General features: G+C 36.2%; 2 protein-coding genes across 3 annotated transcripts in view; one reads left to right on the top strand and one right to left on the bottom strand.

Annotated features, from left to right (window-relative positions):
* Positions 1-3,469: 3,469 nt before the first annotated feature.
* Positions 3,470-5,658, bottom strand: LOC306851717 (dynein regulatory complex protein 12-like; the record flags this gene model as incomplete). The annotated part of the gene is made up of 4 exons (XM_079388158.1): positions 3,470-3,598; positions 4,008-4,138; positions 4,257-4,329; positions 5,575-5,658. 4 exons carry the CDS (start codon positions 5,656-5,658, stop codon positions 3,470-3,472), a joined length of 417 nt encoding a protein of 138 aa, XP_079244284.1.
* Positions 5,659-6,299: 641 nt separating this feature from the next.
* The window catches only part of LOC306851830 (E3 ubiquitin-protein ligase CBL-like), a 33,961-nt gene continuing 25,888 nt past the window's right edge, over positions 6,300-14,372 (top strand). Inside the window, exons 1-2 of one of the 2 annotated variants that reach the window (XR_013782536.1) lie at positions 6,300-6,861; positions 14,048-14,295. Coding sequence is in view for 1 of the 2 variants with exons in the window: in XM_079388282.1 (XP_079244408.1) it covers positions 6,715-6,861; positions 14,048-14,295 (395 nt within the window). In the remaining variant the exon portion in view is untranslated. The remainder of the gene's footprint in view (positions 6,862-14,047; positions 14,296-14,372) is intronic. The other variant, XM_079388282.1, reaches the window with a different exon arrangement.

Raw genomic sequence — 14,372 nt, 5'->3', positions numbered from 1 at the left:
CTGCACATCTGCTTTAGATTCACAGAGGCACAGACCAAAGAGTGTCAACAAGCAAGCAAAAACATTTGGGAGACAATTACTGCTTGAAGTGACAACTGACTGCTTAGGAAGGTTAAAACAAGTAGTTTACAATTAGCATTTACAATTTGGGTAAAAGAAAAGAAATATTGCCAAAAATATACATGCAGAAATGATTCACATCTGTCACAAGAATTGTAGCATCGTGCAAAAGTTATAAGCTTCTAATATCATTGAAAAGCTAAATTTGCACTCAGACATGACTAATTTATTCCATTATCCAAAGTGACCAATAATAGGAGGGTTAACAAGATAAAGAGAGTAGTATCTAGCTTATCATGTGACCTCAAAATGGCTAACTGAGTACACTTTTGTGACTGCATTGTTCTTTTCTCTTTACTAAATACTTTATATAAATATCAGGTTCAATGAGAACTTACACTCATGAAAAAACAACTATTTTGAGGTTGCAATGTCATTCATACAAGACTGTGATTTTTTAGAAAGAAGCAAGCATGAAGGTCCATCTCTACTGTAAATATATGGGGTGTAAGCATATTATATGAAAGCATACAAATGAAATTGAACTAATTCATATGAATTAGCCACCAATTCACCAAAATGTAACATTGCCAAGAGACTGTTTTGGAGCTTCTGTGTTTGCCTCAATCCTGAGTATTTCCAAACTGGAGAAATATCTTCAACATCTGCAAATGTCTATATGATGGAAATCCTTTTAAGTTCCAGGGTTCAAACATTAAGTTGTCCAGCGCTATGATGGTTTGATAGTAATGAGTGTGAATTGTTCAGAGACTGAAATGTCATGGCTGAAGACAGGACTTATTAGCCAGACACGCAAAGCTCACACCCCAATCAGTCCGGATGTATTCCCGAGGGCAGGGCCTCTAAGCTCTCTCAGCATACTGCCCTTCTCCAACCCATTTATTTCTTAATTCAGCTCTAACCTGTTTCCACAGAATGAAATTGCATCTCTAGCTTTAATTCCTTCTAGTGTCGCAACTGGTTTCGGTCCAACCGAAGGAAATTTGACTTTTTTGCCGATTTACACTTAATGACATCACAAAACTTGATGTCATGTCTTGTTGCGTTCTGAAATTTGTCAGACTGCAATTCATTTTCAGCATTGCCATATGGGGCAGGGGCACCATAAACCTTAATCAGGGTATAAGGCCATAATATTCAACAGGAATGATATTATTGTTTAACATAGGCTACCAATTGTTCAGCCGATGAAATTTTCTGAGAAAAAAAGACCAAAGACAAAAACATCTTAAAACAGTTCTGAAAGATGCTATTGTTAAGACTTTTAAGTCTATCACTCACAACCTTGTTTTCATCCGCACTAAATTCAATATGGCATGTAACCTAACTAAAATTGGCTTATTTTGTGCTACGTCAATGTTGCTTGTGTCTTGTTTGTATCTTGTGTTTTTAAAAGCAAAAATACTTTCTGAGTGAATGGCCACAAAGTTAAAGTCAATATAGGCCTAGCCTATTTATAGCACCTGAATAACAACACATCCAATTTTATGTCAGAGGTATTTGAATGTTACGTTTTATGAATAGTGTTGACTTGCCACATCTTAGTGATTTTCACAAATTATTTATCAAAGGCAGTATATTAAAACAGCTCGTTCTTCTAAAATGATACAATTTTCATTCTTTTAAAAGGACACAATGCGGCTACAAATCTTTTTCAGATCACTGGTTTGTCACCTACAGCAGAATCTATCTTAGACTCTTTTTAATGTTCTGAAACATATTATCAAAGGTAAGTAGCTCAAAATGTTATTTCCCATTTTCGTTTCACAATGAAACTGCTGTTAACATCCCTGTAGTGCGGGTAGAGATTGTCATGTTCATTTTGCCACCATTTGTTCTCCAGCAGTGCTTAAATGAGTAGAACAACCATCTCACATTACAGATTTAAGTGAAATAAAAGTCTTTGTTTCCTTTCTTCTGCTTTCCATTTATTGATCGATCTCAGATTGTGAGACATTGATCATCTCCCTGCCAGTACTGCTGCACATAGAAAATGTCACTGTAGTGCCATTCCATGAATGTAAAATTTGTGACATAACAAGGTCCTTTAACATTTAACTGCATTAACACAATAATCTGTGTAATCAAGATTTTTGTACTGAGATTATGTTCGTAGAGCTTTTTCCAGACAATCTCACATAAATCAACAGCTGGCGTCTGTCAGGGGCAGTAGACCATTACTCTTGGACTCATACTAAGAAGAACACAAGAGGTAAACATCCTACACATTCTTTAGGGAAAATAAATCAATTATAAAAGGGCTATTACATTACTTTAGTAAAATCATTTTAAATTTGATTTTAATTTAAACATGAAAACGCTGTGCAAATTGGAATAGCGACAGAAAATTTGACCAACAGAGACAGATTGAACTGCACTGTCTGTTGTAAACGGTTTGGATCAAAGCCTAGGACTTCTTTCATGAAATACTTGTAGGACAATTCACTATGGATGAGTTGTTTAAACGGAAAATCAGTCTTGCTTGTTTCATAAATAAGACAAAAAGTCGACCTATAAACACAATGTTTAAATTGCTTCATCAAATTATGCTAATATCAGATATGGTCATTCAAAATGTAAACAATATTCACTTTAGGATAAATTAACTGTAAAATTACATGTCCTTCAACCCCATGTGAAACTAATCGCAAAAGTCACTAATTTCAGTTAAAGTCAGCTTGACATTTTTATGGTGAAGTGATAATTAAGACAATGTCTTTTGTTGTTGTTGTGTTGTTTTCGGATCAGCGTTCAGATCAACATTTTGACCTCTGTTGAAGTTAATATTGGCACAAAGCTAGCACTGTTCCCAAACCTGTATAACTGAATATATATCTATCAATTAGTCAGAAAGATTTTCAAATGATTTTGAAAAATAGATGTTATCAAATAGAGTGACAAGTAAAAATGACTGTTTTTCTATTTGAATATATTTTCAAATGTAATGTATTCCTGTGATGGCAAAGCTGAATTTTCAGCAGCCATTACTCGAGTCTTCAGTGTCACACGATGCTTCAGAAATCATATGCTGATTTGATGCTCAAAAAAAAAATAATTCATCAGTGTTAAAAACAGTTAAATTTTTTTGTGGAAACTGTATTACTTTTTTTCAGGATTCATTGATGAATAGAAAGCGTTTAGAAATAGAACAGCATTTATTTCAAACAGAACTGAAACATTATAAATCTCTTTACTGTCCCTTTTAATCAATTTAATGCACCCTTGCCAACTAAAACTGTTAATTTCTTTATTAAAAAAAAGTACTGACTCGTACTATATATAGGAGTTTAGAAACTACTGGTTTATGCAATATATGTGCAAGTGCTTAGATGTCAAAGGTCAGATATCTTGGTCCTGCTCTGTACACAGCGCTCAACTGAAGGTGTCCTCATATGTGAAGCGGGTTTATCCCAAAGTCTCTGAGCGTGTCCTTGACTTCCTGATGAATGACTGTGCTCCGTTCTTCCCACTGCAGCCACATCTCAGCCAGGTGAGAGAGCAAACTGTCCAGACAGCCCTGTATCAAGCCAATAGACACCAATTAATAAAAACGTACTCAATTTAAGATGAAAAGTAGCTTATTACATGGGGCATGTCTCACCATCTGGCATAAGAATTTAGAGGTGCAGATGGTCTCTACAATGCAAAAATACTAAATGCTGAAATGGATAACCTTGTGGATGGCAATTAGATTTGTTAACACTTTAATTAACAGTCAGTTCAATGTGTTTTACTATAGCATTAGTTATACCTCATTTCGTTGAGGTAGATTAGTCTGTCACGCTTTGAAATGTCACCAAGCAATTTAAGCTAAGCCTTGTGTAATACTGATAAAATATGTCATCCATTCAAGCATCTAATATATATTTTGACACAGTGCTGATATTTCACTTAATCACTTATAGAGCCGTGACTCTATAACTTACGTGCAGGATCTTCTCACACTCTCTCTCCATGCTATCCAGTTTGCTATGGAGGTCAGAAATGATGGTGTCTTTTTCTGCTTCTGTCTTCTCTCGCTGCTCTCTTTCCAATTTTAATTGAACTTGACATTCGGCTAATCAAACAGGGGCTTTGTTTGTCAAGAGCATGACATTGGAGAGCATGTGTTTGATTAAAGCACACACTGCTTATGATAAGCACAAGAATTTGAATGTGTTTATGGCTGGACTCACCGAGCTGCGTCTCAAGCAAGTCTACACTCACTTCAAGCCTGTTTACTTTAGTCTGCAGGTCTATTTCCATGGACTTATATTAGCTGTTGAGATCTGAAATCGAGTTTGTGTAGAATACAATACATATTGTGTTAGAAATCAATGATATAACTTTACTGAAATATACATTTACATAAGTCACTATGAGGTGAGCATAATTTTTATATAATGACATTTATTATGTTTTGTTATATGAAATGAAATCTAATCTTTATTAAATTTATAAAAAGATTTATATTTAATGTAAAATCTTGTTCTTTTGATCTTTCTATTTATCAAATAAAATACTACAAAAAATGCATAACAAATTTTGGTTTACACAAAAATATTCAGCTATTTTTTATATAATAATTAAATAAATTATGATTATTATACATTTTCAATTATATTAAAATAGAAAATAATATTTGTAATAATATTTCTCTGCAAGTCCATCATCTGTATGAAAAGGGAATATATCATGTTAATCAAATACTAGCTATTGGTAAGTAGTCTACTATAGCCTATTATTTTGTTTAGAAAATATAATGTTATAGTTCATAGAAAAACACCTTTTTCTGGTGTGCTCTTTTTGCTGTTTCTTGGCATGGTGTAAAGATTGTAGATCTTAAAGTTTCGTACTGAAGGAAAAGTTTCATTGTGTCTGTATTGTGTATAAAGTGCAGCGTGGGCGTGGTTAGAGAGAGAGACGTTAGCCAATCACCTCTCCAGAATGTCAATTATAGTTGCTCTACGTATCCGCATTGCACTACATTACCGGCTCGTTGCCTGGAAGTGTGTATAGTTGCTAAGCGCGTCGTTTAGTTTTATGGACTATAAAGTCTTTTGAGGTATTTCTGAATTGCTTAGAGTCTTTAAAGAGAATCTCACTATTTCATTTTGACGTTCAGGACGCGGAGCTTTGTAGAGGCAACTCTCATTAACAAAGTTTTTACTTTTCTTTCAGTTTAGTTTTTGGATATTTGCAAAGCGAATATGAACTAAAATGATCAGAAATGGTCAGCGAATCAAGCATCATATATTAGACCAATTCGTGAAATGTGTCCAAAAAAAAAATTATCTGCATATTTAATCTCTTTAACCCGGAGGCCGGAGAAAGTTCGCTTTGCTCGTGAATATTAATACATCATTGCTTACGTTGCTTGGTAACCTTCCGGTTACGTGCACTATTTAAAATTCATTAGTCCTGCTTTTTACCATAGTAGGATTCGTATATTCGCAAGAGGAGCAAAAACGGAGGCGGAGAAAATGTGAGACATGAAAGAGGGATAGGTCTTACAGGCGGAACAGGAAGTGCAATCACACGAGCACAGGAGGGGGAGTCGAAGGCGGTGTTTATTTCCCAAACTGGTTTATTTATCATATTTCAATATGATATCGTTTCATATGGAGAAAGACAATCTGTGCTGGGTTTATAATAAACGTGAGTGCTCGCTTTTTGCTTGCAAGGGCTCTTGACTTGCTCAGCCTGAACTTCCCGTTGCAAAAGTAGTGATGGGAAGTCCGATTCATTTCAGCGAATCGATTCTTTCGGACAGGTCCCCTCAAAGAACCGATTCAACTATTTTTGTACGTCACTTCGCTAATAGGTCATCACGTGGTCCCTAACACCCAGGCTTTGAAACTTTCCAATATTTCTTTGTGGGTTTTTTAAAAGTATTTTCTCTTCATAAAAATATATTTTCTTTGGGGTTTTTTTTGTTGTTGTTCAACACATTGTTATTCTGTATTTGCAAGTGATTTTTGTAATGTTTAAGGCTTAAAATTACTGTTAACTAAATCAAAGTCATATATAGTCATAGGTTTATTGTGTTTATGTTTTAATTGTGTTTATTGTAAGTTCATGTGATTATGATCATATAAATCATATCGATCTTAAATATAATATTCGCGTACATTAGCCCATACTAATTTCATTTTACCTGTCAAGCTATTTCAGTCCGACCAGTTTTGTGAACCGATTCATTCAAAAGATCCACCTGATTCATTCAAAAGATCCGACTCATATGAACGATTTTAACACGAATTGGACGTCGCTCTGCAGAAGCGCACAGACAGAGAAAGAGAGAAAGAGAGAGAGAGAGAGAGAGAGAGAGAGAGCTGCAGGAAAAGGGAACATCACGCACGGGGTGTCGAAGTGAAAGCAGTTGTTCCTCCACGTCCAGACACCCATCAAAACTTGTTTTTAAGCGTTGTTTTTAACGGGGTCCACCGCACCAGTCGAGCCTATTCAACACAGCTTGAAACGGTGGTTTGCTGCACGGGGGATTTAATGGGAGTTTTGCATCGATAAAGCGCTTCTCCCCCCCCCTTGACGGACCCTCGCTCGAACCCAACCGGACTCGGGCGCTGTCCTCACCGGGGGGTATCCGATCCAAGTTGTATTTTGACTAGGAAAAGACCACTCCAGAGTCCGAATATGGCAGGAAATCTGAAGAAAGGTGGGGGGCTTATTGGCATGATGAAGGACGCTTTTCAGCCTCACCATCATCTCCACCACTCCCATCACCAACCCGGGGCCGTGGACAAAAAGACGGTGGAGAAATGCTGGAAATTCATGGATAAGGTGGGTGGCTATTGATCAAAACACAAAAGAAAGATACCAGAGAGACGCTGTAGCTAGCAGCCTCTGTCTCTGTTAGCTTAGCCGGATGGCCTGCACGGAGGAGTCCTAATGCAATATGGCAGGGCAGCTCTGCTAAGGCAATTAACGTTAGCTGAATGGTTTGGTGGCTAATAAACTATATTCAGCCGGCCAAACACCCTGGGAATATCTAGTTTTAGAGAGTAGGTCATTTGCCGTACCCGTACACCTCAGCACGCCTAGTAAGACTCGTGAATGTTGTACAGGGTCCTGTGCTAGTTTAGCTAGCTTAATAGCTTGTGGCATTTCTTTAACTGGTAACGTTAAATATTGTTTATATGGTAAAACGACTAGGAATGGTTTGGACGTATATCTTCAAAAGTGACTCCTTCAGGATGTTCAAATTAACAGTGTGGAAATCCCAAAGTTGGTTAAGCAACCAGTGTGTGACATTACTGATCTTGTTGCTGGTCAGTCAGTTGGTTAAATTGCATTTACTCCGTGTAGACGTGGATAGTGGCATTTGGTGGATTGATCTGCTCTTTCAAACCACTACTTGCAGCTCGTGTTCCAGTTTATATGTAGATTTTTTTTGGATAAACAGGAAGTGCCATATCACTTTTTTCTTATCTTTAAGCATTGAAGTTTTAAGTGGAATATAAACTGTTGTGTTCCAATCATGTGAAGCTAAATATGCAGCTTCATTAAAAGCTAGTTGTTTTAGGATTTAACGCATATCTAAGTATGGTTGATCTTATGATCAGGTATGGATGTAGCTGCTAGGCACACCTGATTAACCATATAAAGCCTACTGTGTCATTTGGTGTGTGCATTTATAAGACTTCTAAATTATCAACATGATCAAAACATGAACACACACGATCTGCTACATGCCTTCTGCCCTCTGATTGATAGTTCATACCTTTTTTGCAAGTAAAAAGCCTTTTAGTCAAATCGTAATGTCGTCCACCTTCAGGTTGTTCAGGTTGTTTTTTTTATAAAGTAAACATATGAATAACTTTTCTATTGGTTAATATTTTAAGATGGACATTTAATGGACTGAATCAGCTCAGAATTTTATATAGTCTAAATGCTCTGCTATATTATTATAAAGATTTTTATAGATGTAGATAACTATACATTAGAATTTGGCAATATAAATAACAGCAACTGCACCAAATTTCATATTTTTCCTCAGTTCAGGCCTTTGAATAACGTATTTTATTCACCATATTCTCATTATATCGTACTATGAGCCAGAAAAAAACTAATGCATTAAATATGATACAAAACGCATATGCAACTTTTTACAGATTTTTCTTTTTTTAGATATTTAAAAAATGTCATAAATTAACTTTCAATAAAGTGTTCCGTTTCAAAGAAACATATTTTTCATATCTCAGGCTTTACAGAGTTAATGTACTAACTATTAAACTAAGAATTTAATCAAATGATGGAGAATCTTTTACCAGCTTGTCTAGTAAAAGTTTAAAGCTTAAAAAGTTAACGCGAACATCTGTCTACCAGAGTGGTTTTCTTTTGTTGAATTTGCTGCCTCACAATACAGAAGTTAAAGCTGCAGTTCATGGAAAAAAAGTTGCGGTTGCTGACCTCACACTTCCTGTGATCTTCACACTGATACATGAGTAGAAACGGTGCATCTGTCACAGGGGGCTCATTTTAAACTTTTCCTGTTGATGCTTAGATAGTAAAGATGGCTTTTAATTTACGTTTTGAGATGCTTGTTACAAAGGAAGGTTATTTCATTTTTCCTGAGAAGAGCAGATAATAATTGCTGATTGATAACTTTGCAACTTCCCATTTGTTTAGTTTCACACAGGGTAGTTTGGTTAGTGCTCATGTGACATATCACATTGCCTTCATAAGCGAATCTCCCTGTTTTTGCAACATAACATTGTAAATTTCCACTTTATGTTAAGTCAGCTGAGACTTAGATTATAAAACCTTTAAATGATTGTTTATTATGAACATCACGCTCGGTGGTTCAGGAAATGTGACATTAGCAGAAGTTCCACTGACTTTTCTGAAAGAAATGTTTCTTCATATGACTTAAACGTTTGTTAATTTTATCATGACTTTGCTATTTATTATCCAAAGTTAACATTTTCATGTTATCCATTTCTGTTAATCCTCTGTAAAAATTCAACCTCTTACCAAATACACAAGTTGTGCTCCTTCCCTGTGAATCTTAACATGCAAAAACATTGCATAGTCAAAATCTCTAATATAGAAGTTCTGTATTTGACTATGGGTTTTCCCCTGTGTGTGCGTCTATTGTGTTGTTCACCTTATTTACAAACAGATTATCTACACTTTTGTTTGCTTATAAGGTTTAGTAATAATTAAACTGCATGTAGATTGTAGTTGTTGTTGATTGTATATTTGCATACTTTTATAAGATTGTTCTTATATTATGAATGCAGATTTAACACTATAAATGGCACTCTTGCATGTTTGAGTGCATTATTCCATTGGTGCATTTTAAATGATGTCTATTTTAATCGACTTCCTGATACAGGGCTCCAAACTGCGACTAAAATGGTCGCATTTGCGACCAAAAATATTAATTTGTGAGTGAAGTTTTTGCTGAGGTCGCCACTGGCGACTATATATAATTTGCATGAAAGGACTTTTTTCCCGATTGTTTTGCGCTCTCATCTTTTGTTATGTTCACGTATTAAACTTACCTAAGACGATGCGCATCAAAGTTTTACTGGAAAAGAGTTTCAAACAGTCCTTGTCTCTGCTGCACACAGTCTGCTGAACGCAGTGAGAGAGACCTGAAAGGGCCTGTTTACACCTGCTCACTTCATGCATTTTCTCTGATCGGATATCTATATGATTTGTTAAAACGTTTCCCCATTTACACTTGGCCACATAAATGTGTCTTCGCAAAACGGATATAAATCCGTTCTTCAATTCCCGCTTCATATGCAAATATAACGGAGTTCACGTCAATGAAAGCAATGGATAATTTTATTAATTATCAGCTAATTTCAATATCAGAGACCGCAACAAGAGAGCGCGCGGCATCAGCACTGGAAAGATAGGCTAGTCTCGCTACTTTTAATGAAGAAGATTGTGTGTTGAGCGTCTGCGACTTACTTTCAGGTTCATTCAGTTTGCGCGTCGCTTGCTGAAGAAATACTCCGCTACTCATCCGCGGTGATGCTTGTTGCATTGCGCTGTCATATCTGACTATAACATGCCATATAGCCTATAAAACGCTCTCACACGTCTATTATTTTAATATTATGGGAGGAGTAAAATTACCATATGTGGTTTCAACAACCAGATGCATTTACACTTGTCCGGTTTCGCCCAGACCACCTCCTGAAGTGGTTCGAGCGATTGGATTTATATCCGTCTCGAATGCGTTTCGGACGGCATTTACACCTGGTCTTTTCAGGATCAGATAGCTATCCGATCAGGAAAAAATGCATGAAGTGACCAGGTGTAAACAGCCCCAAAGTGCAAGTGCAGAAAAGCCGTGTCTATTTCGTGCACAACTTGAACAAACTTCAACAGGTAAAGCTGTCAGCTCTGTGGATACTGGCAATATCGTCAACAATTCTCATTTATAATCAATGCTAATATGGCTTCTTCTTATCGAGATCTTAGTCTATATGCTGTGTTCTGTTAATGCATGGACTTCCTGTTATTTGAAGCGCACTTGCCATCCAGTAATCGCGAAAAGCTTTGTGCTGTCTTGCTTTTTAATAAACAAAGTATCAGCTTTAAAATGCTATGAAATTCAAATGATGCGGTTTGGGTGCTCTTTAATGCGGACCACAAGCGCACACTTTCGGTAATATAAACACCAGTACCCCGCGTCCACACGGTCCGTGTATGCGTCCGGATCGCGCGAGCGGAGAGTATCGCACTTAATGCTCAGGCGCGATCTCTTTAGCACCTCAGTTAAAGCAGCAAGTGAACCCATTATATATTTCGATTTACTACTATAGTATGAAATGAACATGATCAAAAGGTAGGCAATAAGAAAGCCTATAGTACAACTTACTGAAATGTTTTATGTAAAAACTCATTCAGTGTTTTAAACTGAGGAAGTGTATAAAGCTTGTAAACATTGCATTGTAATACATTTACCTCAGAATAACCACTCAGTGTCCATAAACTCATCAGTCAGCTAGAAAAATAACTATAAAGAGGAGCGTTTTGCTATATTTATGCGCTGTTGCATATTAATATTTTTACTTATTCTGTTGTACATGATTCAACTCCTCCTATAAAATTGCATTTTACTAATGAAGAAAAACAGACTGAATGTGTGAAAGAAGTGACAACATTTATAGGATGCACTGCACTCAGTTGCCAAGTGATGCTTATGGTCCATGATATTGGTACAGATTCTGTGTAACGAACAATTCTTTGTGACTGTATATTTCAAGTTGTAAAAGACATTTAATTCACACTTTAAGTGAACCTTAGTCCCCCGGTCGACATGATCATCTACAAGATGGATTAAAATGCTGATAAAGCCTAGAAAAGATAAGACATAAACACATGACAAAATGATTGAAATGTTAAAATAGGGGGGAAAAATAAAATGATAATAATAAAATAAACCACTTTTATTCTGTGGCACCTAAAAAAATAATTTGGCGCCTAAGTTTTTCTTTTATAGGAGCCAATGGCTCCTTACTCTATTTTTTTTGTCTGGAGCCCTGTGATATAGTTTCTACTCTTGGACCAAGCGGGCTTTTCTCTGCACTTCTGTTTTATTATTATTATTCTGAATTCAGGTTATCGCTGGAAGCCCTAATGAACACACGTCTGCACATGAACACATAACATGTATGCATGTTCGCTGATAATTCTCGGGACGTCCTGTCGCCACAGTCTTATCTTTTGGCTGTCAGGGCTGGGGTGCATGAGATCCAGAAGCTTTGGAGCACAAGTCAGACTGGATGGTGACCAGTGATGTCATCAGCTCTCCCCACCACCCAATCACAGCTGGTCCTGTGCTGAAGACAAAATAGATAAGAGCGGCTGCAAGTACTCTGAGCAGCTGCAGGCAGCCCTGGACTCTTATTGCCGGAACGTGCGTCCGCGGCACGGCGCTTCTCAAACTGCTGGGGTGGTGACATTTGAGCAGTTTCCCGTTTCCTCAAATTTCCCACCCACGTCTTAATCAATAGTTCAGAGGGTGATGATACATAGCTTTAGTCCAGACACAAGAGAGCCACTATGTCTGAATTAAAGCAAAGCCTATTGGACCATCAGTCTAGCCATTAAGTTCTTTGACTAATGAAGTGGTTTGAGGCCATGCACTTAATCATAATGATTTATTGTCTGGAATGGAGGTTTTTTTTTTTTTTCTTGGACAATTTTAACAGCTTTGTGGCCTCCAGTAGGGTTGGATGGAATGACTAAATATGTATGTGGCAATTTCGCTATGAGTAAAGATTTCTTTGTACAATTGGCATGTGACTGTTCAAAAGTTTAGGGATTTGTTGTTATTATTTTTATATATAAATATATGTGTGTGTATATATATATATATATATATATATATATATATATATATATATATATATATATATATATATATATACACATACATACATGCATACATACATCTGTTGCAAGTATTTTGCATTATTACAAAAGATTTCTATTTTAAATACATGCTGTTCTTTTGAACTTTCTGTTCATCAAAGAATAATAGGTAAGATCATAAATAAGCTAATAAATGTTTCTTGAGCAGCAAATCAGCATATTATGCTGATGATTTCTGGATGATCATGTGACACTGAAGACTTGGGGTAATGATGCTGGAAATTCAGCTTTGCCATCACAGAAATAAATACAATTTTCACACACATTCAAATAGAAAAAGTTATTTTAAATTGTAATAGCCTTTTTTTTACAAAATTGTTGCTTTTACTGTCCTTTTTTTTTAATCAAATAAATTGAGAGTTGGATTTACTGGTATACGTTTTAACATTTAGTTTTACTGTTTTGAGTCTACATTTTAACATCAGGCTATATTTGCACTGATGTCAGGTTTATTCCTTTGTGATGAATCTTTTATATAAAGTAGAAATAGAAAAGAATAAAACCTTTAGTTTTAGGTTTTATTAAACCGCTATTTTTAAATGAATGTTTTATTTGCAAAGTGTTTAATGCAAAAGTAGGTCAACACAGTTATTAAACGTGTATCATTGTATACAATACCATTATAAACAGCATTTTTATCATGCCGCCCAACCCTAATCTCAAGCATTAAACCCCTATAGCTGCAAAGTACACAATGTCATTCCCAGTCACCAGCTGTAAATGTTGTGGAAATTGAGATGACAGCATAGTGCTGTAGGTTGCAGAACTGTGTCTTTTGTGCAAACACAGTTGTCATCATATGTAGCTCTCACAAATCCTTTGGACTTTTAAGATTCTTCTCTTTGGAATGTTCTGGTGTGTGAGCTTAAATTTTTTGTGTGTGTATTTATGGTTCGGTTAACAGTTTAAAGCCCTTGTCAGTGTAGTTTTTATTTTTCCCTCACATTGCAAGAGAAAACTTGCAAAACGTTGACCCGCAGAGGATATGATGTTAGTTTGCAGTTCTCTTTTCTTCATCGATAGTCAACTTAACGCGCCTTTGGGGAATTGTACAGAATATTTGTATCAAAATATTGTACATAGCTTGTTGGCTGCTGTGTTAACAGACAAATATAGACACACATATTATGAGTTTTTCTGTGAAGCTGCTTTGAAACGACATGTATTGTGTAAAGCACTATAATAAAACTGAAGTGAATTAAACATGAATGTGAGTTTTGGAAGTGCGACATCATAGTATGAAACAAGTTTATGAGCAAATTAACTTTATACTATTGCAATCTTTTGTGTACACTACCTTTCAGGGTCAGTAAGAGTTAAGGAAAAAATTATTTTTGGAAATGAAAAATACTTTTATTCAGCAAGGATGCAAAAAAATAAAAAATAGTAGTACAGAGTAGTATGATAGAAAAATTTCAAATAAATAAATCTTTTCTTTTGAACTTCATGGAAGAATTGTTTTCTGGCGTTCTCAGTGTTGTAGCAACCCACCATTTTCACTTTTGCTGCTCACTGTTTTGAAACGATACCATATTTAACATCATCTGCTTTCTCTGCTGTTTTGTAGGTGGTACGTCTATGCCAGAACCCTAAGTTGGCCTTGAAGAACAGTCCTCCGTACATCCTGGACCTGTTACCAGACACCTACCAGCATCTGCGCACTATCCTATCCCGCTACGAAGGCAAGATGGAAACACTGGGTGACAATGAGTACTTCCGCGTTTTCATGGAGAACTTGACCAAGAAGACCAAACAGACCATAAGCCTGTTCAAAGACGGCAAAGAGCGAATGTTTGAGGAGAACTCTCAACCCAGGTTAGTTTCTGACACCATCTCTATTTATAATATGTCAGATGACCAAGTTGCCGCTTTTAGTGCTTTCATGAGCTGCA

This window comes from Barbus barbus (assembly GCF_936440315.1).
Source record: "Barbus barbus genome assembly, chromosome: 31".
Taxonomy (NCBI): domain Eukaryota; kingdom Metazoa; phylum Chordata; class Actinopteri; order Cypriniformes; family Cyprinidae; genus Barbus; species Barbus barbus.
The sequence above is the reverse complement of the archived record's forward strand: the minus strand, read 5'-3'. Positions and strand labels throughout refer to the sequence as shown.